Below are 24587 nucleotides of genomic sequence, written 5' to 3'. Positions count from 1 at the left end.
AACAGATATCAGAACACAAGTCAGAATTGGGGCTAGCAACTGTAGATGGGCCAGGGTCTACATGCACATTTCCAGATATCATCAACAGTAATACAATCAAGGCACGGCATAGGACAGGGGGAGCTCTGCAGTGCTGATTTATGACATCTGAATGTGCATCAGATGGCAACAAGATCAAATTGTACAGCAATTTAATCAGGTAACATGAATACAAAGAGGTGGTTAGAATAAGATGGGAGGCCAAAAGTCAGTGTAACCAATAGAGAGTCAGAGTCCCGAGTGTGGGAGCAAACATAGTCTGTCCCACGGTTGGGTAAAGAAAGTTTGTAGTCATCAAAGTATGCAGGAGTCATGAGGCAAATAGCAAAATGCACAAGAAAAAAATTATATATATAACAACTTGGGGCTAACTGTTGTAAGTTGGGGTGGCAGGGTAGCCTAGTGGTTAGAGTGTTGGACTAGTAACTGAAAGGTTGGAAGTTCAAATCCCTGAGCTGACGAGGTACAAATCTGTTGTTCTGCCCCTGAACAAGGCAGTTAACCCACTGTTCCTAGTCATTGAAAATAAGGATTTGTTCTTAACTGACTTGCCTAGATAAATAAAGGTACAAATAAAAGTTCAGAGTCACTTGCCCCAACAGTGCATGTGTGCTGGAGGTGCTTGGGAGAGAGGGGTGAGTGTGGTGGAGGTACCTGTACCAGACATGGGGAGACATGCCAGGGCAGATGGTGAACAGGTCACCAGGTGGAATCCAAGCAGCAGGCAATGGGAGTAGGTGTCCCACCCACTTGGGAGAAGCTTTTACTTCTGGAGGAAGATTTCTTGTAGAAAATGCCAGTCTTTGAACAGCAGGAGGGGGCTTCAGAGGACACTTCAAAAACTCCTGACACTTGTTGGCCCAAAGGTCTTTTACTTCACACCTTAGTGCTAATTGAATTTGTATTTGGCTCAGTTCCAGGTTGGAATGGTGTCCTCAGTTCTCTGCTGTTTGTTGGCTAGAGCACCCTCTTTATAGCTGGAAAAAATAAAAACCTTGAAAGCAGTAATCTCTCTGGTTAATTTTGGTTAAAATTAGGTTGTAGGTTTGGAGTTTTGATCTGGAGCGAAGGCCATGCTGTGGAGTGTAGCATCCTGCATACGTACCTGCTGAAAAATCCAAGTTTGTCTAACTCCAAATCTATCCTTTTGTAAAAAAACATGTTGAAAATGTGAGAGCTCACATTAAGCTGTGTCTTAACTTTGGGTATAACTCAAAGTTGGCAATTTACTGCCACCTGCAGTTATGGAATGTTTGCTCACGAATATAATTCATTGGCTGATCCCTCCTGGTGACCTGGATGGAATTACGTGGTCCTTCTCTAACCCATAGGAAGTACCACCCAGTTGACTACTTAAATATTGTGAAAGTTCTCAAAAGCACTGCCAACGCTAAAATGGGATTTTGGGCACTAGAGTCCTCTATCTATCTCTATGGTTCCAACCACCATGACCTACAGCCACAGCATAACCACAGTGGTAATCTGGTTACGCTCTGGTTAAACCTTCACTCCACTTCACGGTTGCTCTACATTCCACAGCCATCCTGACCGGCACCCAGTACTGCCTGCCTGCCAGTAACCCTGAGAGTCCTGAACTGATACACACACACCAACACTCTTTACATACCAGAGCTAAGGTAGCTAGATGACTAAACTCAACTCCATGGTGAAGTAATTTTCTGATGAACTCCACCAACGGAATTGAGCAGAGACCAGGCTTTGTGGAATTCAGATCCGCCTACATCAATTCGCCCAAGGCCAATACTTCAAAAAATGTAATTTAGGAAACGCCTGCCTTGTACGTATGTTTGTTCTCTGTAGTTGGGTGCCTTTCTTTGTTTGCTGAAATGCATACTTTTACTAAAATGTTAATCAAATACAACCACCGACACAAAAAGATCCCACCATGTCAGACGAACAAATTGTCTGTCGACATTTATAAAATTGTACCGGCATTTCCTGTTTCCATCAGCCCGGACTTGACTTTTTTCATGCGTCAGGTAATTAATCTGCATGAAATGGTTGGAACGAAACCTGGTTACTGGCTTCAATTGTAAAAATTAGGGGTTATTGAAAAGATTTCTGATTTTAAACTGATATTTGGATGAACATACACTAATTATAAATGATAAATTCTTAATTTAATCTTGTAGTCATATCATATTGACCAAAAACGGAGTAGCCAAAATGAATACATTTTATATAAGATGCTTTTAGCCCCATCAGCAACCCTCCTTCCCGGACTACGGAAATGTTTGCCATTTTTTTATATGATATCTGAGTGAGACTGACACAATCATGGGGGTCCCCCTGGCCGGCAATTCGACCATGATAACAGTTCCTTTTTGGGAAATTGATCCAATCCCTGTTTAGTGATATTATGTGAATGTGTCTACTGTAAATACCATATAAAATACCACTGCATTTTAGGTAAGGGGTTGTGAGACAATACAACAATAATTATTGTCATAAACTATACCAATCAAAAGATCTCTTCTTACTGATCAAAATGATTTATGATTAGATAGCCTTCATGGGGAATGTTGCACAGGTCAATAATCAAAAATTTGTGGCAGCAAGAATATTTAGAATTAGGCCAGAAATGATTTTTCTTGTCAATTCATTTTTTTTTTAATTCATGGATTTAAGCAAAACTTCCTAGCAATGTAGAATTTAGTTTTTACTTTGTGCCCTGTGTTACTTTGTGCCCCGGTCTCCGACTAGATCTATAGGATTCTGTTTTTTGCCAAGGTTTTTATTCTGTAACTTTGTTTTAAGTAGCAAGGCCTAAGGTCTGTGTGGTGCAGTGATTAAGAAACATAATAATACGGCATTTTCTCGTGTAACTACTTTAGAGGTTTACAACTGTGTGGTTGTTTGGTAAAGTAAAACTTTTAAAGATAATGTGTGTTGATTCAGCTGTCTAAAGGATGAATTCGCTATTTGACTGTAATTCACTGTTCTGATATCTGTTTCATTTTATTTGGTCTTCCAGACCATCTCAAGCTATTTAAGCCATTCAGTAGTTGTTGCCATTTAAACCACTCTTAGTAGCCCTAGGCCTAATTTGGTCCCATTGAGATGGTTGGTGGCCATTTTGAAAAACTGCTGCCTGTGGAGTAGGCCTAAAGCGTAAAGTCTGCTATTTTTATTTAGACTTTTGCTGGCTTTCTGTAAAGGTTAAGTTGTCTCATCATAAAAGTATTTTGTGAAAATGGGTTTCCCCTCTGCTGGATTCTGCATTTCTATTTAATTATATGGGTGTCTACTGTCTACATGGCAGGTTGCTTATTTTTTAATAAACTAAAAGTCTATGTACTTTCCAATGTAGGCTAAGAACATGAAGAGGATTTTTTATATTCACTGAAATCAACCGGTTGCCCCTATCCCTTCCATTGATTGTTAGCGAGCTGTGGCTAAGGTTAGCTGAAGTTTGTAGTGGCTGTGGATTACAGTTTCACCTGGCTCATAGACTACTTTCAGTGTGAGCAAAAATAAAATACTCAACTTTGGCTTTAAATTTGGACTGAATTAATGACTGGTTAATTTAACCAAACCATTATTTTATTAAATGTACATGTAATTCAATCCATTTGTAATTTGTAACTCCACTCGTAGGCTCACTTATGAGGACCATCTCAGGAGGGACACCGGACTGGAGGAGGAGATTACATCTGCAATGGAGGACAGGAAGCAGCTAAGTCGAAAACATACAGGTTAAGTCAACGTCGTCACAAATTTGGGACCAGCACCGTTGTTAACTACCAGCGCTGTTGCTAACTAGAAAACTGGTCCCATTGTTGCAAAGAGCTATGCTATATTAGAATCCCGTTGTCTTAACCTTTGTCATCTTCAACCTAGAGCTATGGAAGACACACGTTTCATCACATCATGCCCAGATGACCAGATGAGGTTAAAGGTATACAAGCATACACTAAACTAGAGCTGAAGTGAAGAGCATGAAGATAAAGGTATGTGCTGTTTCTTACATACTTTTATTATTTTGGCCCATGTGCCGATCGTGAAATGTGGCCCGTGTGCCAGTTGACTGTTTCTTTACTGGGGTGCAGTCCAAAGCAACTTACAGAGTGTGTGTGTGTGTGTGTGTGTGTGTGTGTGTGTGTGTGTGTGTGTGTGTGTGTGTGTGTGTGTGTGTGTGTGTGTGTGTTGAACGACTGTGTCTCCTGAGACAGGTTGTTAATGCTTTCTGAGCTATGTCATTTATTTCCTCAGGTGTTAATTGGTGCGTCACTTTAGGCAGGTTTATTTGTACGGAGCATAGTGATTGTCAGTTTTAAACACAGTGAAAGCACAATACTTTTAGGAAATCCATAACCTTTAACTGCTCTTAGTTCAGTACATAGGACTGACAACATAGCAAATGTGAAGGATAAAGTTGTGCCGTAGTCTAACACACTTTTATACTAAAATTGTACCTTTCAAAGCCATATTGGTGGAATACTGGATGCGGTCCCTGTGGCCAATGTTGTAGCTGTGCCTCACAAATGCGACTCGAGGCCAACCCCTCTTTTCTGAGATAAAGAACTGGGCAGTTGCTGCACATCTCAACAAAACAGGAAATTTCATGTTTCCTCGGCCACTTTTAGCAACAGTTTGCATCACAAGACTTCTGCACACACATACACACATCATGCGCACACAATAGGCCAACATAGGCCCTTAGAGGCAGGGAACCAACTACACATTGCGCCATCAGATTATAACAATGCAAAAAGGTCCAGCAAATTTATGGGAAATCCTGACTGGCTTCCGAAAAATGTATAGCACGCAGTTATTTATCACATCTGGTTTATTTTAGCAGGATGTTTGTTTTATGTTTCGTCAATATGAGAAATCACCACATGTAGAGGAGAGTGGGGTTACATAATCAGAACTCATGTTAACATTACAGCTTTGAAAACATAGCTTGTCCAAAAAAATATGGTCTCTTGGCAGAAGTTATGTGGTAAGTTGAGCCGCTGGACAGGGTAAGTTAAGCCGCCTACAAATTTCTGTACCAAATAAAATATTACCACTACATTTTTAAAACCATGTCTATCTAATTCAACATAATCGCAATTACGTTTTTGTCTTTTAATAATTTTAAGCATCATTTAACAGAAGTTTAATATCTAACAAACACTTTGTCATTTTTTTACACTATAACATAGGCCAGGCCCTGTTGTTACCTCATATCCCAGCAATAATGCCTTGCATTACGCCTGGGTAGTGGGGATTTTAGCATGTAAATCTTGGTGTGGCAAACCCCAAAAAATGTTTACATGCATGACAGCATAGCAACTACACAACACAACACTAAACAATACATTAATTGCACTATAACGGTGACAAACGGTGCCCACAAACTGTTAGGGCCTACATAAAGCTGTCCCAACAGCAGAGCTTTCTTTTCAGCACCATGGAGTGAATCCTTACCACCTCTACACCTGGCTATCAGCGGAGCCTTGTCTGGCAGCGAAACAGTTAATTCAGCCTCATTTACAGCCTTATAAAAAACATAGCTGATATGGCTGACTTGCTTAAACAAATGTGGTTTCTACTGACAATTGAGATGTACAAACGATGGCATAAGTGAACGATGAGCGGATAAGAGGCAATCCGTAATTTCGATTAAGACATTCATGAGCGAGCTAAGATGGACGAGGTCAATATAACTATTTGTTCAGCACTTTTAAAATGTACAGGGACAGAATTCAGAACATGGGCCGTTCTTACAGTATTCTCCCTGTACATCAAGTCAGAACCGTAGGATAAATAAAGGGGGCATATAAGCAGACAATGAAAGCTCTTACAAAATTTGATGATGACGTTTCTCTAAAAACAGGCTATAGGCTACACGTGCACCACCAAGTCAGAACAGTAGGCTAAGTTATGAGGGGGAAAGGGACCAAGTTATTACGGTGAGGCAAATGGGCTACTAACAGCTTACTATATAACATACACTTAGAATTACTTTCTTAGCTACAGTATACATATCTCCCTGGTATATTACATCATTTATGCAGCAGCATAGAATACATTTTTGTGCTGTGATCACTTGAACAGGAAGGTGGCGCAGCGGTCCTTTTTGTGTGCCAATTTTTTCATGAAACTTTGCCATCAAGGTCTGGCATTCTCTGGATTTATGGTGCTTTCAAGACAACTGGGAACTCTGAAAAAAACAAGGTTGAATCATGACATCAGTGATCTTCAGGTCTGAGCTCTAGAAAGAGGCCCGAGTTCCTGACTTCAACGTATTTTCCCAGTCTGAGGTAGTTTTCCCAGTTCCGTGTTTCCAGTTGTTTTGAACGCAGCAGAAGTCATGCTGTATTGACAGCATGGTCAATATATTCAACCTTTTCTGACCAATGGTGTTATGTGTGAATGTTTATCCTTTTAATCTTGGAAAAGAGACTCTTAAACCCAGACTTGGACCACACACACCCTCTCCACTGAATAGCAGGGGAAGGACAATAGCGATTGTTTTGCAAACTACTCATTGTTGAATTTGAGATTTCAAACTTGTTTTGTAATGTTTATGTCCAATGGCTGATAAGTACTGATACCTTTTTATCTATAATTTCTCTTCATATGACAAGGATTGGAAAGGATTTGCCAGTAGATTGTTGATATGATTCATGATGAGTGCTTGTCTAGCTTGCTAGCTACGATTTTGAAAGTATAATGCTGACATGATCAGTCCAATCAAAGCTACGGTAGATATGTGATTTGACGTCCTTTTATCTGTGGCCAATGACCTTGAGCCTTCTTGGATGGGCACTTCTAATGTAAATCTATGGCAGATCCCAAGGGGGCTTGAATTTACTAGCTCTCCCTGTAGATTTTCGGTGACATTGTGTCCCGGTGAGTGACAGAACACTGAGCCAATCACAGCGCAACTAGAGAAGATTACTAATCCCTATGCTCTGTATTTTCCGCTGGCTGCCCCTCCACCACAGAAAGCACTAAGATAGGCTGAAACACCTGCATTTAGGAGCTGCCTTACTCAAGAAAGCAAAAAGGAGACCATGTTTTTATGCAGCTTTATATGTGACACGCAAACTGATATCTGACACGTATTAATGCAAAAATAACATGCAAAACAGGCAACAAAAATATATATATCATTATTTTATTATAAAAAGCGACCTGGGAAGAAAACACTTTTAATTTGCTCATCTTGCCATTGGCTCAACCATTGGCTCAATTTACCCCATGGTCATTAGCTCAAATTAACCCAAGGCCATTAGCTCAACTTAACCCACGTTGGTTATGATACAAGCATCATGAAACCTCTAACATAAAACATTTATTTGACTTGGTGAAAATCCATTTTTTGGATCTAACTTGCTTACTACTTTTTCAACGTGGTTTCTTCCTTCACAGAGTCCATGAAATGATGACCTCTTTCTAAATATTTGGTCAAATTATTCATTTTGTGTATGGTTTCCTAGAAACAGCGGTGGCTCAACTTACCCCACTCTCTCCTAATGTAAACGTTTTAATTACTGACCTAAACTCAATTGCTTTGTAAGGAAACGTTTATTTCTGCCTTGGAATTGCATTGATATCGTTCCTCCTCAAAACGCACCAGAAAGAGGATTTCAACACCCACCATCTCAGATTGTTCTGAAATCGTTTCTGTAGTTACAAACAGTTAACATAAGCATTCCGGAAACATTATTTGGTTTAAATATAATTTAATCTCTTTAAAATGAAGCTAATTGACTGCACCCAAATTGGCCATTTTAATTTATAGCATTCATATAATATTCAATAAATATACTGTAGTACCTAACATCCAATTTGGACCAAACTTTTCTAACAATGAGTAAGACATGAAGAATCCAAAGACATGGTCAAACGCCACCCACTGACCCCCCACGCTAATCCCAACCCAACAATGGTTATATAGTATCAGTTCTCCATGTTTGACGGGTAGTATGGAGTTGCAGCTCTGAGTATTGTTTCTTCGTCTTATGTAATGTATTCTCAGTGGTTTTGGTGATGTTTTTTTTCTTCTGTTCAGATAAATTAGTCATTGAAGTTGTTGGTTTTACAGTGCCTTCAGAAAGTATTCATATCCCTTGACTTATTCCACATTTTGTTGTGTTACAGACTGAATTCAAAATGGATTCAATATTTTTTTTAATTACCCATCTACACACAATACCCCATAATGACAAAGTGAAAACATGTTTTACACATTTTTGCTAATTTATTGAAAATTAAATCCAGAAATATCTAATTTACATAAGTATTCACACATTTAGAAAAGTCAACGGATGTGAATACTTTTCGAAGGCACTGTATGTCCCATCCTACATCCTGGTACCTACATTAGCATTTTTACGCTTAATCTCCAAATCATCCTAAAGTATTTAAAAATGTAAATGATGTGACTTATAGATGATTTGGATATGAAGCGCAAAAATGCTAATACAGGTACCATTGACTTGCATTGGATATGGTAATATCAGGAGAAAGGTTTTGCTAGGTTTGTAACCTAACAACTTCAATTACTAATTTCTATGAACGGGGGGTGGGGGGAGACGACACCAAATTCACTGAGAATACATTACATAGGATGAAGAAACAATACTCAGAGTCGCAACTCCAAACTACCTGTCAAACATAGAGAACTGATACTATATACTCGTTGCTGGGTTGGGATTGATGTGAGGATTTCTCATGTCTTACTCATTGTTAGAAAATAATTTGGTACTATAATTATTGAATATTATAATGAATCCTATAAATTAAAAGTGGCCAATTTGGGTGCAATCAATTAGCTTAATTTCTCAGAGATCAAATTATATTTCAACAAAATAATGTTTGCGGAATGCTTATCTTGTTTTACCTTTGTTTAACTAGGTAGGCAAGTTGAGAACAAGTTCTCATTTACAACTGCGACCTGGCCAAGATAAAGCAAAGCAGTTCGACACATACAACACAGAGTTACACATGGAGTAAAACAAACATGCAGTGAATAATACAGTACAAAACCAAGTTTATATACAATGTGAGCAAATGAGGTGAGATAAGGGAGGTAAAGGCAATTAAAAGGCCACGGTGGCGAAGTCAATACAATATAGCAATTAAAAACACTGGAATTGTAGATTTGCAGTAGGTGAATGTGCAAAGTAGAAATACTGGGGTGCAAGGGAGCAAAATAAATAAATAAATACAGTAGGGGATGAGGTAATTGTTTGGGCTATTTATAGATGGGCTATGTACAGGTGCAGTGATCTGTGAGCTGCTCTGACTGCTGGTGCTTAAAGCTGGTGAGGGAGATAAGTGTTTCCAGTTTCAGAGATTTTTTTAGTTCGTTCCAGTCATTGGCAGCAGAGAACTGGAAGGAGAGGCGGCCAAAGGAGGAATTGGCCCTGGTGGTGACCAGTGAAATACAGCTGCTGAAGCGTGTGCTACGGGTGGGTGCTGCTATGGTGACCAGCGAGCTGAGATGAGGCGGGACTTTACCTAGCAGGGTCTTGTAGATGACCTGGAACCAGTGGGTTTGGCGACGAGTATGAAGCGAGGGCCAGCCAACGAGAGCGTACAGGTCGCAGTGGTGGGTAGTATATGGGGCTTTGGTGACAAAACGGATGGCACTGTGATAGACTGCATCCAATTTGTTGAGTAGGGTGTTGGAGGCTATTTTGTAAATGACATCACCAAAGTCGAGGATCGGTAGGATAGTCAGTTTTACAAGGGTATGTTTGGCAGCATGAGTGAAGGATGCTTTGTTGCGAAATAGGAAGCCAATTCTAGATTTAACTTTGGATTGGAGTTGCTTGATGTGCGTCTGGAAGGAGAGTTTACAGTCTAACCAGACACCTAGGTATTTGTAGTTGTCCACATATTCTAAGTCAGAACCTTCCGGAGTAGTGATGCTGGGCGGGCGGGCAGGTGTAGGCAGCGATCGGTTGAAGAGCATGCATTTAGTTTTACTTGTATTTAAGAGCAGTTGGAGGCTACGGAAGGAGAGTTGTATTGCATTGAAGTTCGTCTGGAGGGTAGTTAACACAGTGTCCAAAGAAGGGCCAGAAGTATACAGAATGGTGTCGTCTGCGTAGAGGTGGATCAGAGACTCACCAGCAGCAAGAGTGACATCATTGATGTATACAGAGAAAAGAGTTGGCCCAAGAATTGAACCCTGTGGCACCCCCATAGAGACTGCCAGAGCCCCAGACAACAGGCCCTCCGATTTGACACACTGAACTCTATCTGAAAAATAGTTGGTGAACCAGGCGAGGCAATCATTTGAGAAACCGAGGCTGTTGAGTCTGCTGATGAGGATGTGGTGATTGACAGAGTCGAAAGCCTTGGCCAGGTCAATGAATACGGCTGCACAGTATTGTTTCTTATCAATGGCAGTTAAGATATCGTTTAGGACCTTGAGCGTGGCTGAGGTGCACCCATGACCAGCTCTGAAACCAGATTGCATAATGGAGAAGGTACGGTAGGATTCGAAATGGTCGGTAATCTGTTTGTTAACTTGGCGTTCGAAGACCTTACAAAGGCAGGGTATGATAGATATAGGTTTGTAGTAGTTTGGGTCAAGATTGTCCCCCCCTTTGAAGAGGGGGATGACCGCAGCTGCTTTCCAATCTTTGGGATTCTCAGACGACACGAAAGAGAGGTTGAACAGGCTAGTAATAGGGGTTGCAACAATTTCAGCAAATAATTTTAGAAAGAAAGGGTCCAGATTGTCTAGCCCGGCTGATTTGTAGTGGTCCAGATTTTGCAGCTCTTTCAGAACATCAGCTGACTGGATTTGGTAGAAGGAGAAATGGGGAAGGCTTGTGAGAGTTGCTGTGGGGGGTGCAATGCTGTTGACCGGGGTAGGGGTTGCCAGGTGGAAAGCATGGCCAGCCGTAGAAAAATGCTTATTGAAATTCTCAATTATAGTGGATTTATCAGTGGTAACAGTGTTTCCTAGCCTCAGTGCAGTGGGCAGCTGGGAGGAGGTGCTCTTATTCTCCATGGACTTTACAGTGTCCCAGAACTTTTTTGAGGTTGTGTTGCAGGAAGCAAATTTCTGCTTGAAAAAACTAGCCTTGGCTTTTCTAACTGCCTATGTATATTGGTTGCTAACTTCCCTGAAAAGTTGCATATCACGGGGGCTGTTCGATGCTAATGCAGAACGCCACAGGATGTTTTTGTGCTGTTTAAGGGCAGTCAGGTCTGGAGAGAACCAAGGGCTATATCTGTTCCTGGTTCTACATTTCTTGAATGGGGCATGCTTATTTAAGATGGTGAGGAAGGCATTTTTAAAGAATAACCAGGCATCCTCTACTGACAGGATGAGGTCAAAATCCTTCCAGGATACCCGGGCCAGGTCGATTAGAAAGGCCTGCTCGCTGAAGTGTTTCAGGGAGTGTTTGACAGTGATGAGTGGAGGTCGTTTGACCGCTGACCCATTACGGATACAGGCAATGAGGCAGTGATCGCTGAGATCTTGGCTGAAAACAGCAGAGGTGTATTTAGAGGCCAAGTTGGTTAGGATGATATCTATGAGGGTGCCCATGTTTACGGCTTTGGGGTTGTACCTGGTAGGTTCATTGATAATTTGTGTGAGATTGAGGGCAACAAGCTTAGATTGTAGGATGGCCGTGGTGTTAAGCATGTCCCAGTTTAGGTCACCTAGCAGCACGATCTCTGAAGATAGATGGGGGCAATCAGTTCACATATGGTGTCCAGAGCACAGCTGGGGGCAGAGGGTGGTCTATAGCAAGCGGCATCGGCGAGAGACTTGTTTTTAGAGAAGTGGAATTTTAAAAAGTAGAAGTTCAAATTGTTTGGGTACAGACCTGGATAGTAGGACAGAACTCTGCAGGTTATCTCTGAGAGGAGAGGATTCATTGCATGAAAACAGGAAGGAAGCCCCAACAAATCACCGCTGCGATGGCAGCTCCATCACTTCCTGATTCTAATTCCCTATTCTAATTCCAGAACTATGGGAAAATACACGACACAAACTATGCTGTAGGCCGCAGAATTAAACGTAATTACTTGTACTTTCTCAATGTGTGTGTGTGTGTGTGGAGAGAGAGAGCGCATGGGCTGCACCAATTTTAATCTGTTTTGTGGTAAATTCGTATGTCATGGTCAGTAAGACCACCAGCAGATACTAGGCTACTGAAAAAAAAGCTGTGTTTCTCTTCCAATGGTTCATGGTAAATGAGAGGGCTGGTTGAGTATTTACAGTGTAAATGTCAGTATGACGTGTCAAAGTAGCTGAACAAATTGCAAAGAATCAAATCGTTCCCTTGGCTGTTGCAAAAGTGTCAGCTAGGCAGGAAGGGTGTGAGTGTTGAGTGGTTTCCTCTCTGTAGTATCTGATGTTCAGAAACAGGAGTTGGAGAGTGAGAGGTGAGAATGGGGTTTTGTCAGTAGTTTTTCGTAGTAGACAAGATATGCCTACACAAACACATGCACACACAAATCATGGTGTGGATGGCAGGTTTCCAATTATACCCGTTTTTTGTGAGATGATGAAGTGCTTCACATTGCAACAGTATTTTAACCCAGAATTCCCAAATAGAAACAGATAGGTGAGAAAGTTGCATTTGATGTAAGTCTATTATCTGCAAATGCATCACATGCATCACATAAAAAATACAGGGAATCTTCTAGTTCCAATGCAATATGTGTATGCAGTACAGGACACGCATGTCCCTGACCTAGGCCTGCGAACCTATATGTATGATCTTGCTTGTCCATGTGACTTTGGTTTCCGTTGCTTGACTGCTTCCGCAAATACTAAAAGCACCGCTCCGCTATGTAGAGAACACACAGCGCTGCACATAGATGAGAACCAATTTACCGACCGACGCTGCGTCGAACAAACCAGAGAATATGGTCAGGAGCTCAACCGTCAGTGGCTTGAATAACACACACCTAACCACCAGCGTAAGTAGTAGATGCATGGCGCACTGTGCACTTACTCAACCTGTGTGTGACTTATCTACACTCAACAGCGTCTTGCAAAGTAATGAATAACATCAGCGCAAATGGCACACTTCTCAGTACGTGCTTGTAATATCAGAACAGAAAGTGTGACTTTGAATGTATTGTCATTCATGTTCATAAGTCAAGGAATGTTACTTTGTAGCTTAATATCCTTATCGTTATACAGTCTATGCTAATTCGTTGTATTTCTCAATCTGCTTATAAATGGATAAAACTTTATTTGTTTATTTTACTATTAGTAAACGCATTGTAAAGCATTATACTGTGCATTATCTGTTCAGATATGTAATATGTCAATTCAATATTTTGGATTTATATATTATTCCTAATTAATGTATTTGATTACTACAGTAGTGGAGAGTTCAAAAGGTAGTCGCACTCAAACCATGATAAGGACTAACCCAAGGAGGCTGAGATGCAAAAATTATATAGGCCTACTTAATTTAATCAATTTAAAAGAATACAAAGGGTGACAGTGAAATGTGTTAAAAATAAAACATAAAATAACTTACGTTTCAGACAAGCATGTATTAAATTAAGTATATTCTTTTTGCGTCTCAGCCTCCTTGGGTTATTCATTTTCATGGTTTGAGTGCGAATACCTTTTTAACTTTCGGTATATACAGTATTACAGTACAGTATTGATCAGATTTAATGGTTACAGGATAAAAATAATTAATTGAACGCTTTATCAATGTTAAAAGATAACTGCGATATACAGCTGTTATTCTGTTTTTATGGTTGAGAGACTGCGTTGGTGTTATATTGTCTGGCATACACTCAATAGGCCAGTTTATTAGGTACAGCCATCTAGTACCAGGTCAGATTCCCCCCCCCCCCTCTTGCCTCCTGAACAGCCTGAATTCTTTGTGGCATTGGTATCAAGGGAACTAACGTGGGCCAGGAAAACATTCCCCACACCATTAAACCACCAGTCTGTACAGTTGACACCAGGCAGGTTGGGGCCATGGACTCATACTGCTTACGCCAAATCCTTACACTGCCATCAGCATGACGCAACAGGAGCCGAGATTTGTCAGACCAGGGGATGTTTTTCCACTCTTCAATTGTCCAGTGTTGGTGATCACGTGCCCACTGGAACCGCTTCTTCTTGTTTTCAGCTGATAGGAGTGGAACCTGGTGTGGTCGTCTGCTGTAATAGCCTATCAATAGCCCATCTGTGACAAGGACCGACGAGTTGTGCATTCCAAGATGTCGTTCTGCACACCACTGTTGTACTGCGCCGTTATTTGTTTGTGGCCCGTCTGGTAACTTGCACTATTCTTGCCATTCTCCTTCGACCTCTCATCAACAAGCTGTTTTCGCCCACAGGACTTCCTCTGACTGGACATTTTTTGTTTGTCACACCACTGAGTTTGGGAAACCCTGACATAGATTACCTCTCCTTTTCTGAGTCTCAGTCCTCTCCTGCTTCCCTTCTCTCCTCCACAGTGAGGATGTTAAGATGCCCATCCACGGCCTACTCCCTACCCTGGTCTGTCTCACCATCTGGACCCTGTGGAGCCTGCTAATACCTGCCCTCTGCCACCCACACCACAGCCTCTGCAGACTGGTAAGAGCTACATTTCTTGAACAAGCTTATTAGAGTGTAGAGGGAGAAAATATACACTCTAAACAGAAAATGTTCCTGTAGGCACCTTCAGGGCTTCCTCTGATTACAACACCAGCGGAACCTCTGAAGGTGCCTCCTGGAACCTTTTCCTTGAGGAACCTTTTAGGGTTTTAAGGATCCTGTAGGAAACTTTTATGTCCCATGTATTCTATTATGAATAATATAAATAATAATACTATTAACAATAATAATAATAATATAAATAACATTGAGTGGCACACTTGTAAAGTCACAAATTAATTTGATTGACTTTGGAAGTCACAGAAATCCAAATATGCAATCAATAAATAAAGTACAATGCCAACCATTGATATTTAATGTGTATCTACAACAAGATAGGAGCCTATACTAATCTGAATCTTGTGAGAAAATACAATAACTATTGTCATCAACTAGACAAATCAAAATACCCATTTTACTGATAAAAATGATATGTTTAGACACATGGAGAATATTTCACAGGTCAATAATAAAACTCATAGGCATGTAGCACATTGAATAACAGCTTTTCTAAGTGGTTTCTAAATTGTATACGGTGACGGTCTGAAATTATTGACACCCTTGATAAAGATGAGCAAATGTTTTATACTAATACAATTGCTCAGCGAAAGAGATTGTTTAAAATGATTGACAATACCTTTCAATACTTCACCTTCTGAGGATAAGGGGCAATGAGCCTTTTTCTAAAATGTTTTATGAGTTGGAGAACACATTGGGATGGATTTTAGACCATTCCTCCATACAGAATCTTTCTAGATCCTTGATATAATTCGATCTGCGTTTATGGACTGCCCTCTTCAATTCAAACCACTGGTTTTCAACGGGTTTCAAATCCGGAGACAGATGGCCTTTGCAAAAATTGTTGATTTTCTTTAGTGGCCAATTAAATATTTTTTTGTGTGCTTGGGGTTATTGTCTTGCTTCAAGATGGCCACCATTGTTCCTGTACCCAAGAATGCAAAGGTAACTGAACTAAATGACTATCGCCCCGTAGCACTCACTTCTGTCATCATGAAGTGCTTTGAGAGACCAGTCAAGGATCATATCACCTCCACCTGACTTGTCACCCTAGACCCACTTCAATTTGCTTACCGCCCCAATAGGTCCACAGACGATGCAATCGCCATCACACTGCACACTGACCTATCCCATCTGGACAAGAGGAATACCTATGTAAGAATGTTGTTCATTGACTACAGCTCAGCATTCAACACCATAGTACCCTCCAAGCTCATCATTAACCTCGAGGCCCTGGTTCTGAACCCCGCCCTGTGCAATTGGGTCCTGGACTTCCTGACAGGCCGCCCCCAGGTTGTGAAGGTAGGAAACAACACCTCCACTTCGCTGATCCTCAACACTGGTGCCCCACAAGGGTGCGTGCTCAGCCCCATCCTGTACTCCCTGTTCACCCATGACTGCGTAGCCATGCATGCCTCCAACTCAATCATCAAGTCTGCAGACAACACAACAGCAGTAGGCTTGATTACCAACAACGACAAGACAGCCTACAGGGAGGAGGTGAGGGCTTTGGGAGGGAGGTTATTTTCCTGACACCAGTCACCCAACATCAACAAAACAAAGAAGATGATCGTGGACTTCAAGAAACAGGAGAGGGAGCACCCCTCTTTCAACGGGAAAGCAGTGGAGAAGGTGGAAAGTTTTAAGTTCCTCGGTGTACATACAGTTGAAGTCGGAAGTTTACATACACCTTAGCCAAATACATTTAAACTCAGTTTTCACAATTCCTGACATTTAATCCTTGTAAAAATTCCCTGTCTTAGGTCAGTTAGGATCACCACTTTATTTTAAGAATGTGAAATGTCAGAATAAAAGTAGAGAGAAGTATTTATTTCAGCTTTTATTTCTTTCATCACATTCCCAGTGGGTCAGAAGTTTACATACACTCAATTAGTATTTGGTAGCATTGCCTTTAAATTGTTTAACTTGGGTCAAACGTTTCGGGGAGCCTTCCCCAAGCTTCCCAAAATAAGTTGGGTGAATTTTGACCCATTCCTCCTGACAGAGCTGGTGTAACGGAGTCAGATTTGTAGGCCTCCTTGCTCGCATGCACTTTTTCAGTTCTGCCCTAATTTTCTATGGGATTGAAGTCAGGGCTTTGTGATGGCCACTCCAATACCTTGACTTTGTTGTCCTTAAGCCATTTTGCCACAACTTTGGAAGTATGCTTGGGGTCATTGTCCATTTGGAAGACCCATTTGCGACCAAGCTTTAACTTCCTGACTGATGTCTTGAGATGTTGCTTCAATATATCCACATCATTTTCCTGCCTCATGATGCCATCTATTTTGGGATGTGCACCAGTCCCTCCTGCAGCAAAGCACCCACACAACATGATGCTTCCACCCCCATGCTTCACGGTTGGGATGGTGTTCTTCGGCTTGCAAGCCTCTCCCTTTTTCCTCCAAACATAACGATGGTCATTATTATAAACAGTTCTATTTTTGTTTCATCAGACCAGACGGCATTTCTCCAAAAAGTAGGATCTTTGTCGCCATGTGCAGTTGCAACCCGTAGTCTGGCTTTTTTATGGCGGTTTTGGAGCAGTGACTTCTTCCTTGCTGAGCAGCCTTTCAGGTTATGTCCATATAGGACTTGTTTTACTATGGATATAGATACTTTTGTACCTGTTTCCTCCAGCATCTTCACAAGGTCGTTTTACTGTGCTGTTGTTCTGGGATTGATTAGCATTTTTTTGCACCAAAGTACGTTCATCTCTAGGAGACAGAACACGTCTTCTTCCTGAGCGGTATGACGGCTGTGTGGTCCCATGGTGTTAATACTTGCGTACTATCGTTTGTACAGATGAACGTGGTACCTTCAGGTGTTTGGATATTGCTGCCAAGGATGAACCAGACTTGTGGAGGTCTACAATTTTTTTTCTGAGGTCTTGGCTGATTTATTTTGATTTTCCTATGATGTCAAGCAAAGAGGCACTGAGTTTGAAGGTAGGCCTTGAAATACATCCACAGGTACACCTCCAATTGACTCAAATGATGTCAATTAGCCTATCAGAAGCTTTTAAAGCCATGACATAATTTTCTGGAATTTTCCAAGCTGTTTAAAGACACAGTCAACTTAGTGTATGTAAACTTCTTACCTACTGGAATTGTGATACAATGAATTATAAGTGAAATGATCTGTCTGTAAGCAATTGTTGGAAAAATTACTTGTGTCATGCACAAAGTAGATGTCCTAACCGACTTGCCAAAACCATAGTTTGTTAACAAGAAATGTGTGGAGTGGTTGAAAAAATGAGTTTTAATGACTCCAACCTAAGTGCATGTAAACTTCCGACTTCAACTGTATTACTGACAAACTGAAATGTTCCACCCACACAGACAGTGTGGTGAAGAAGGTGCAACAGCGCCTCTTCAACCTCAGGGGGCTGAAGACATTTGGCTTGTCACCTAAAACCCTCACAAACTTTTACAGATGCACAATTGAGAGCATCCTGTCAGGCTGCATCACTGCCTGGTACGGCACTGCACCACCCACAACCGCAGGGCTCTCCAGAGGGTGGTGCGGTCTGCACAACGCATCACCGGGGGCAAACTACCTGCCCTCCAGGACACCAATGTCACAGGAAGGCCAAAAAGATCATCAAAGACAACAACCACCCGAGCCACTGCCTGTTCACCCTGCTATCATCCAGAAGGCGAGGTCAGTACATGAGCATCAAAGCTCGGACTGAGAGACTGGAAAAACAGCTTCTATCTCAAGGCCAACAGACTGTTAAATAGCCATCACTGGCACAGAGAGGCTCCTGCCTATATACACAGACTGGAAATCATTGGCCACTTTAATGGAACACTAGTCACTTTTAATAATGTAACTTTAATAATGTTTACATATCTTGCATTACTCATCTCATATGTATATACTGTATTCTAAACTATGAACTGTATCTTAGTCTATGCCGATCTGACATTGCTCGTCCATATATTTATATATTCTTAATTCCATTCCTTCACTTAGATTTGTGTGTGTTAGGTATTTGTTGTGAAATTGTTAGATATTACTTGTTAGATATGGCTGCACTGTCTGAACTAGAAGCACAAGCATTTCGCTACACCCGCAATAACATCTGCTAAACACGTGTATGTGACCAATAAAATGTGATTTTATTTTATTTGGAAGAGCCACTCCTGGCAGAGGCAACCAGGTTTTTGGCTAAAATATCTTGTTACTGGGTATAGGTCATGATGTCGTTGACCTTAACAAAGGCCCAATGACCAGTGGAAGCAAAATAGCCCACTAACAGCAAAAATCCACCACTATATTTTATGGGTTATTTTCTGCTCATGCATTCTCATCGACACCAAACCCAAAACTGGCCAAAGAGCTCTATTTTCATGTCATCCAACAAATGTAAACGACAGGAGTTTGCTAAACAGCGTTGGCACTTGGATTGGAATTGGTGCTTTGGTCAGATGACATGAAAATAGAGCACACCAGTGGTGTGTTTGGCGTCGAAATGAGAGAAAAAAAACCATATACTGTAAAATATGAAGGTACCCAGGAAAACCAGCGGCCCAGGGACCCCCCATCATACTTTAGCAAAAATGTCTTATCAAGTAAATGAAGTAACATGAATAGACTTGGTAGATAGTTTTTCATTATTTTGACCCACCCCCCCACATTATAATTGGAAGAAAAAGTGTAAACTCTAACATAGCCTATTAGATAGAAAGGTACTCCAAACACTGTTGCAGCTGTTTAGCTGGTTAAACAAAGTTTAGCCATGTGTTCACAAAAATGAATGTCCAAGGTAAGGAAACTTACCAGCATCCAGCGGCTGCATTGGTAGCCTATTCATGGGTGTGTGAGTGTAATTGGCTCCAATGACTGTAATTTGGTCAATATTAGGAGTTAAAGGTCCAGTGCAGTCAAAAATGTGATTTCTCTGTGTTTTATATACACTGAGTGTACAAAACATTAGGAACACCTTTCTGATATTGAGTTGCACCCCCTTTTGCCCTCAGACAGCCTCAATTTGTCGGGGCATGAACTACAAGGTGTAGAAAGCGTTCCACAGATATGCTGGCCCATGTTGACTTCCCACAGTTTTGTCAAGTTGGCTGGATATCCTTTGGGTGGTGGACCATTCTTGATACACAACGGGAAACTGTAAAAATACTGTGAAATTGTGAAAATGATGATAATGCCCTTTTAGTGTAAGAGCTGTTTGCCTGAAATTTCTGCCTGTTTTGGTGGGAGGGAGTTTTGGCGTTCCATGGTGACATCACCATGTGATGAATTAGTTAATTGACCAATAGGAAAGAGTTCCAAGCCTCTCTGCCAATAACAGCACATTTTAGTTTTCCTCTCCCCACTCAAACCACTCCCAGACATTCCTAGCAAAATTCTTGCTTGAGAAATTGCTCTTTGCTAAGAATAAATGTTTGATTCTTTTTGACCATTTTAATTTTAAACAATCACAGTAAAGTACTTAATTGTTACCCAGAAATGATTTGATATTGAGATAAAAGTGGCTGCATTGGTACTTTAAGAAATAAGTTGACATCATTAGAAATAAGAGATCCTCCCCTTTTCTACTATAGGTATATAATTCAAAATTATTGCTAGCGATATTCTTTTATTTTATGCACTATTTTTGAGGACCCCCTGCAGTTTCTTGGGCTGCGGACCTCCGGTTGAATACCCCTGGTCTATAATCTCTCCCAATGTGTTCTTCAACTCATAAAATATTTCAGAAAAAGGCTCAGTTTTTTGGAGCCTACAACATAGCTCACTCAGTGTTTGAAATATTTATTTTATACAGTCATTTTTGCTCATCTTGATCAAGGGTGTCAATAATTTCAGGCCCCACTGTAACTCTCAATAAAAATAATAAACATACAATACCAGGTAAAGAAAGTTCCTTTGAATTATGAATTTCAGAGCTTGTGGTTCTCACTGAAAGCTGTGAAAAAGTGCCTCTGACATTTTCATAAGACATGCAGCATATACTCTGGTTTCTGAAGGGAAGAGAGAGCATAAGTTACCACAATAGATATAAGCAAAGGTAATTCTATCATGGAAACTGCTGCTACGGCTGGTTCTCAAGGTTTCCGTTCATGCATACATGAAATACTTGTATACCCTCGTGTACTCTCTGGTCTGATTTGTGGTATAATACTTTTTTTCTTTGCTGTTTAAAGTATTTTAACACATAAAATGAAGTATTTTAAATTGTATTGATCTCGCATACACTGAATTTCTCTCCCTTTCTCTTTACAGACCCAAAAGATTGCTCTCTGTAGTGATAGTGAGATCTCATCTGTGCCGAGGGACCTACCGGACAACATAGAGGAACTCCACCTGACCCATAACCACATTCAGATGCTACAAGATGACTCCCTCTCCCGCTACATCTCCCTTCGCACTCTAAGCTGTGCAGAAAACCGCTTGGAGACAGTGGGGTCAAAACTCTTTCACAACTCACCTCATCTAGAGAGCCTCAATCTAGCTGTCAATCAACTTCACGTTGGATACCAGGAAACTAGCAGGGCACTGCTCACCCTGTCTAGACTCAAAGTTCTGGATCTGTCAGAAAACCAGCTTACGAACGACATAGCTTCGGTCCTCCTCCAGAATATGACGTCCCTGGAGTACCTCAACCTTTCCAGGAACCTCCTGCTGAGGCTGGACGAAAGTTCCTTCAGCGACCTCCACCAGCTTAGGGAGCTGGACCTGCAGAGGAACATGCTGTTTGAGATCGTTGATGCCTTCGACCACCTGCACAAGCTCCAGAGACTAAACCTGGCCTTCAACCACCTGGCCTGCCTGATGGACTTCGACATGACCCAGCTCGTGGTGCTCAACGCAAGTCACAACAACATTGAGTGGTTCATAGCCAACCAGGACCTCCAGGAAACCTTCCAGCTGGAGACCCTGGATCTCACCAACAACAACCTCCTTTTCTTCCCCTTCCTGCCCATCCAGAGCCGCCTGAGGAACCTCTATCTGTCCCAGAACAGGGTGAGCTTCTACGAACACCTGGCAGACACCGCTGGCTATCCAAACTGGACCAACAGTGTCCAGTTCTTCAACCTGAGGGGCAACGTGACCAATGTCACAGCCCAGCTATGGGACGAGAGCCTGCACGGTGACATCTCCTCTCTAGACCTGCTGGATCTGAGTGGAAATCAGGTGGGCTACTTCCCCCAAGGGTTTATCAGCAAAATGCCTAGCCTGGCCAGGCTCAGGATGCAGTCAAACTGTCTCGAGGTTTTAAATCTAACACTGGAAAAACTTCCTGGGACGTTGTATGAGTTGGATGTGAGCAACAATAGATTGACGGAGCTCCATGCTGACCAAGGTAGTTTAAGTGAGTTAGGAAAACTGAGCTATCTCAACCTGAGCCAGAATGACCTGCAGAGTCTACCTCCTAGACTGTTCTCCTCTCTCACCAGCATCAGCTCTGTGGATATCAGCTTTAACAGAGTTGGCATATGCCCCCTTGAGGAAGGGGGTGGGAACAGGGGTGGGGGTAACCAATCAGACTGTGTTGTTTGGAGAAACATCATCTCTCTGAGACAGCTCCACCTATCAGGGTGTAACCTGGGGAGACTGCCATCGTCAGCGTTCGCAGGGACACCTCTAACACACCTGGAGCTGTCTAACAACCCAGAACTCAACATTGGGCTAAGATCGATAGTAGGCCTCAGCAGAACTTTACACCATCTAGGATTGGGAAACACAGGCCTGAGAGACTTTGACTTCTCTCTTTTCCACCACTTGAAGTCTTTGAACATTTCCAGAAACTCTCTTACTCAGCTCCCTGCTTCACTGCAACGCCTTGAGCTGAGGCTGCTGGACCTGAGGGACAACAAACTGAACACTGTCCCCTCAGATCAGGCTAACACATTAGCTTTGAAACTACAGACTGTTTTTCTTAATGGAAACACTTTCAACTGCTGCCAGTTGGACTGGTACAGGACGTTTGAGAGGGCGAAAACGGTCAATATCATCGACCTCTCAGACATTTCATGTCAGGATCTGACAGAAAATACACACAAAGTGGTGTTTTTAGACCCTTTAATATGTGGTGGGAGTGAGGAGGAGTCTGTGTACTGGTACATCCTGTTGTTTATCGTACCTGTCCTCTGCCTGGTTGGGATTTCTGTCATCTTCCTGCTCACCTTCAGGCCCAGACTGCTTCCCAAGGCCATTAAAAATAAATGCCGGAGGCCCACGTCATACTGACATTTCAGTCACCTTCCCTGTGTTGTGGAAGAAAGGTCAAATGATTAAGACAATGTGGTACATTCTGTCCAAGTGTGATGTTTTGCACATGGGTCATTCCATGTCATTTCAGCAAGTCATGACATCCACCATCTCAGATTGTTCTGAAATCATTTCTGTAGTTAGAAACAGATACGGGGCGGCAGGTAGCCTAGTGGTTGGAGCCTTGGACTAGTAACCGAAAGGTTGCAAGATCGAATCCCCGAGCTGACAAGGTAAAAATCTGTTGTTCTGCCCCTGAACAAGGCAGTTAACCCACTGTTCCTAGGCAGTCATTGAAAATAAGAATTTGTTCTTAACTGACTTGCCTAGTTAAACAAAGGTAAAATAAAAAGTAAAACAATTAAATTCTAATTTCTGACTTGATTAAGTGATTGGCAGCTGAAGCCAGCTTTATGCTCAGTTGAATTCATTAATTCAGTTGACATTAATTTTTCATAGGCCTTCCTTCAAATATTAAGCCTAGATCTTTCTTCCAATATCCCATTTAGAAAAACACATTTATGCCTTGTTTTAAAAACTGTACACAGTACAAACTACACACACAGACATCCCTCATGGGCTCCCGAGTGGCGCAGAGGTCTAAGGCACTGCATCTGTGCTAGAGGTATTGCTGCAGACACCCTGGTTTGAATCCAGGCTGTATCACAACTGACTGTGATTGGGAGTCCCATAGGGCGGTGCACAATTGGCCCAGCGTCATCTGGGTTTGGCTGGCGTAGGCCGTCATTGTAAATAAGAATTTGATCTTAACTGACTTTCCTAGCTCCCTCATCAAAAGTGTGTGTGTGCAGCATTGAGGTAGAACCCCACTGACATGCTAAGCTTTCATGTGGTTGAAACACAAACACCCAGGAAGCTTGACAAACTGGTACATTATTGTGGCAAACTATACTGAACAAAATTATAAACATAACATGCAACAATTACAGTTCATATAAGGAAGTCAGTCAATTGAAATAAATGTATTATGCCCAAATCTATGGATTTCACATGACTGGGAATACAGATATGCATCTGTTGGTCACAGATACCTTAGAAAAAAGGTACGGGTGTGGATCAGAAAACGACTTAGTATCTGGTGACCACCATTTGCCTCATGCAGCGTGACACATCTCCTTCGCATTGAGTTGAACGTTGTCCTACTCCTCTTCAATGGCTATGCGAAGTTGATGGATATTGGCGGGATCTGGAACACGCTGTCGATCCAGAGCATCCCAAACATGCTCAATGGGTGACATGTCTGGTGAGTATGCAGGCCATGGAAAAACTGGGACATTTTTAGCTTCTAGGAATTGTGTACAGATTCTTGCGACATGGGGCTGTGTATTATCATGCTGAAACATCAGGGGATGGCGGTGGATGAATGGCACGACAATGGGCCTCAGGATCTTGTCATGGTATCTCTGTCTATTCAAATTGCTATCGATAAAATGCAATTGTGTTCGTTGTCCGTAGATTATGCCTGCCCATACCATAACACTACCGCCATCATGGGGCATTCTGTTCACAACGCTGACATCAGTAAACCGCTCGCCCACACGACGCCATACACAGTCTGGCATCTGCCCGGTACAATCGAAACTGGGATTCATCTGTGAAGAGCACACTTCTTCAGCGTGCTAGTAGCCATCGAAGGTGAGCATTTGCCCACTGAAGTTGGTTACGACGC

General features: G+C 41.8%; 1 protein-coding gene across 2 annotated transcripts; it reads left to right on the top strand.

The window, feature by feature from the left end:
• The first annotated feature begins 3859 nt into the window (after window positions 1-3859).
• Window positions 3860-23269, top strand: nrros (negative regulator of reactive oxygen species). Of its 2 annotated transcripts, none has more exons than XM_014157306.2 (3): window positions 3860-4010; window positions 14467-14587; window positions 20909-23269. In XM_014157306.2, exons 2-3 carry the CDS (start codon window positions 14480-14482, stop codon window positions 22874-22876), a joined length of 2076 nt encoding a protein of 691 aa, XP_014012781.1. In that variant the 5' UTR covers window positions 3860-4010; window positions 14467-14479; the 3' UTR covers window positions 22877-23269. The 2 variants fall into 2 exon arrangements, with proteins under 2 accessions (XP_014012781.1, XP_014012778.1); XM_014157303.2 differs by lacking the exon at window positions 3860-4010 and adding an exon at window positions 12723-12954.
• Window positions 23270-24587: the final 1318 nt, after the last annotated feature.

Source organism: Salmo salar, chromosome ssa19 (genome assembly GCF_905237065.1).
Source record: "Salmo salar chromosome ssa19, Ssal_v3.1, whole genome shotgun sequence".
Taxonomy (NCBI): Eukaryota; Metazoa; Chordata; class Actinopteri; order Salmoniformes; family Salmonidae; genus Salmo; species Salmo salar.
The sequence above is the reverse complement of the archived record's forward strand: the minus strand, read 5'-3'. Positions and strand labels throughout refer to the sequence as shown.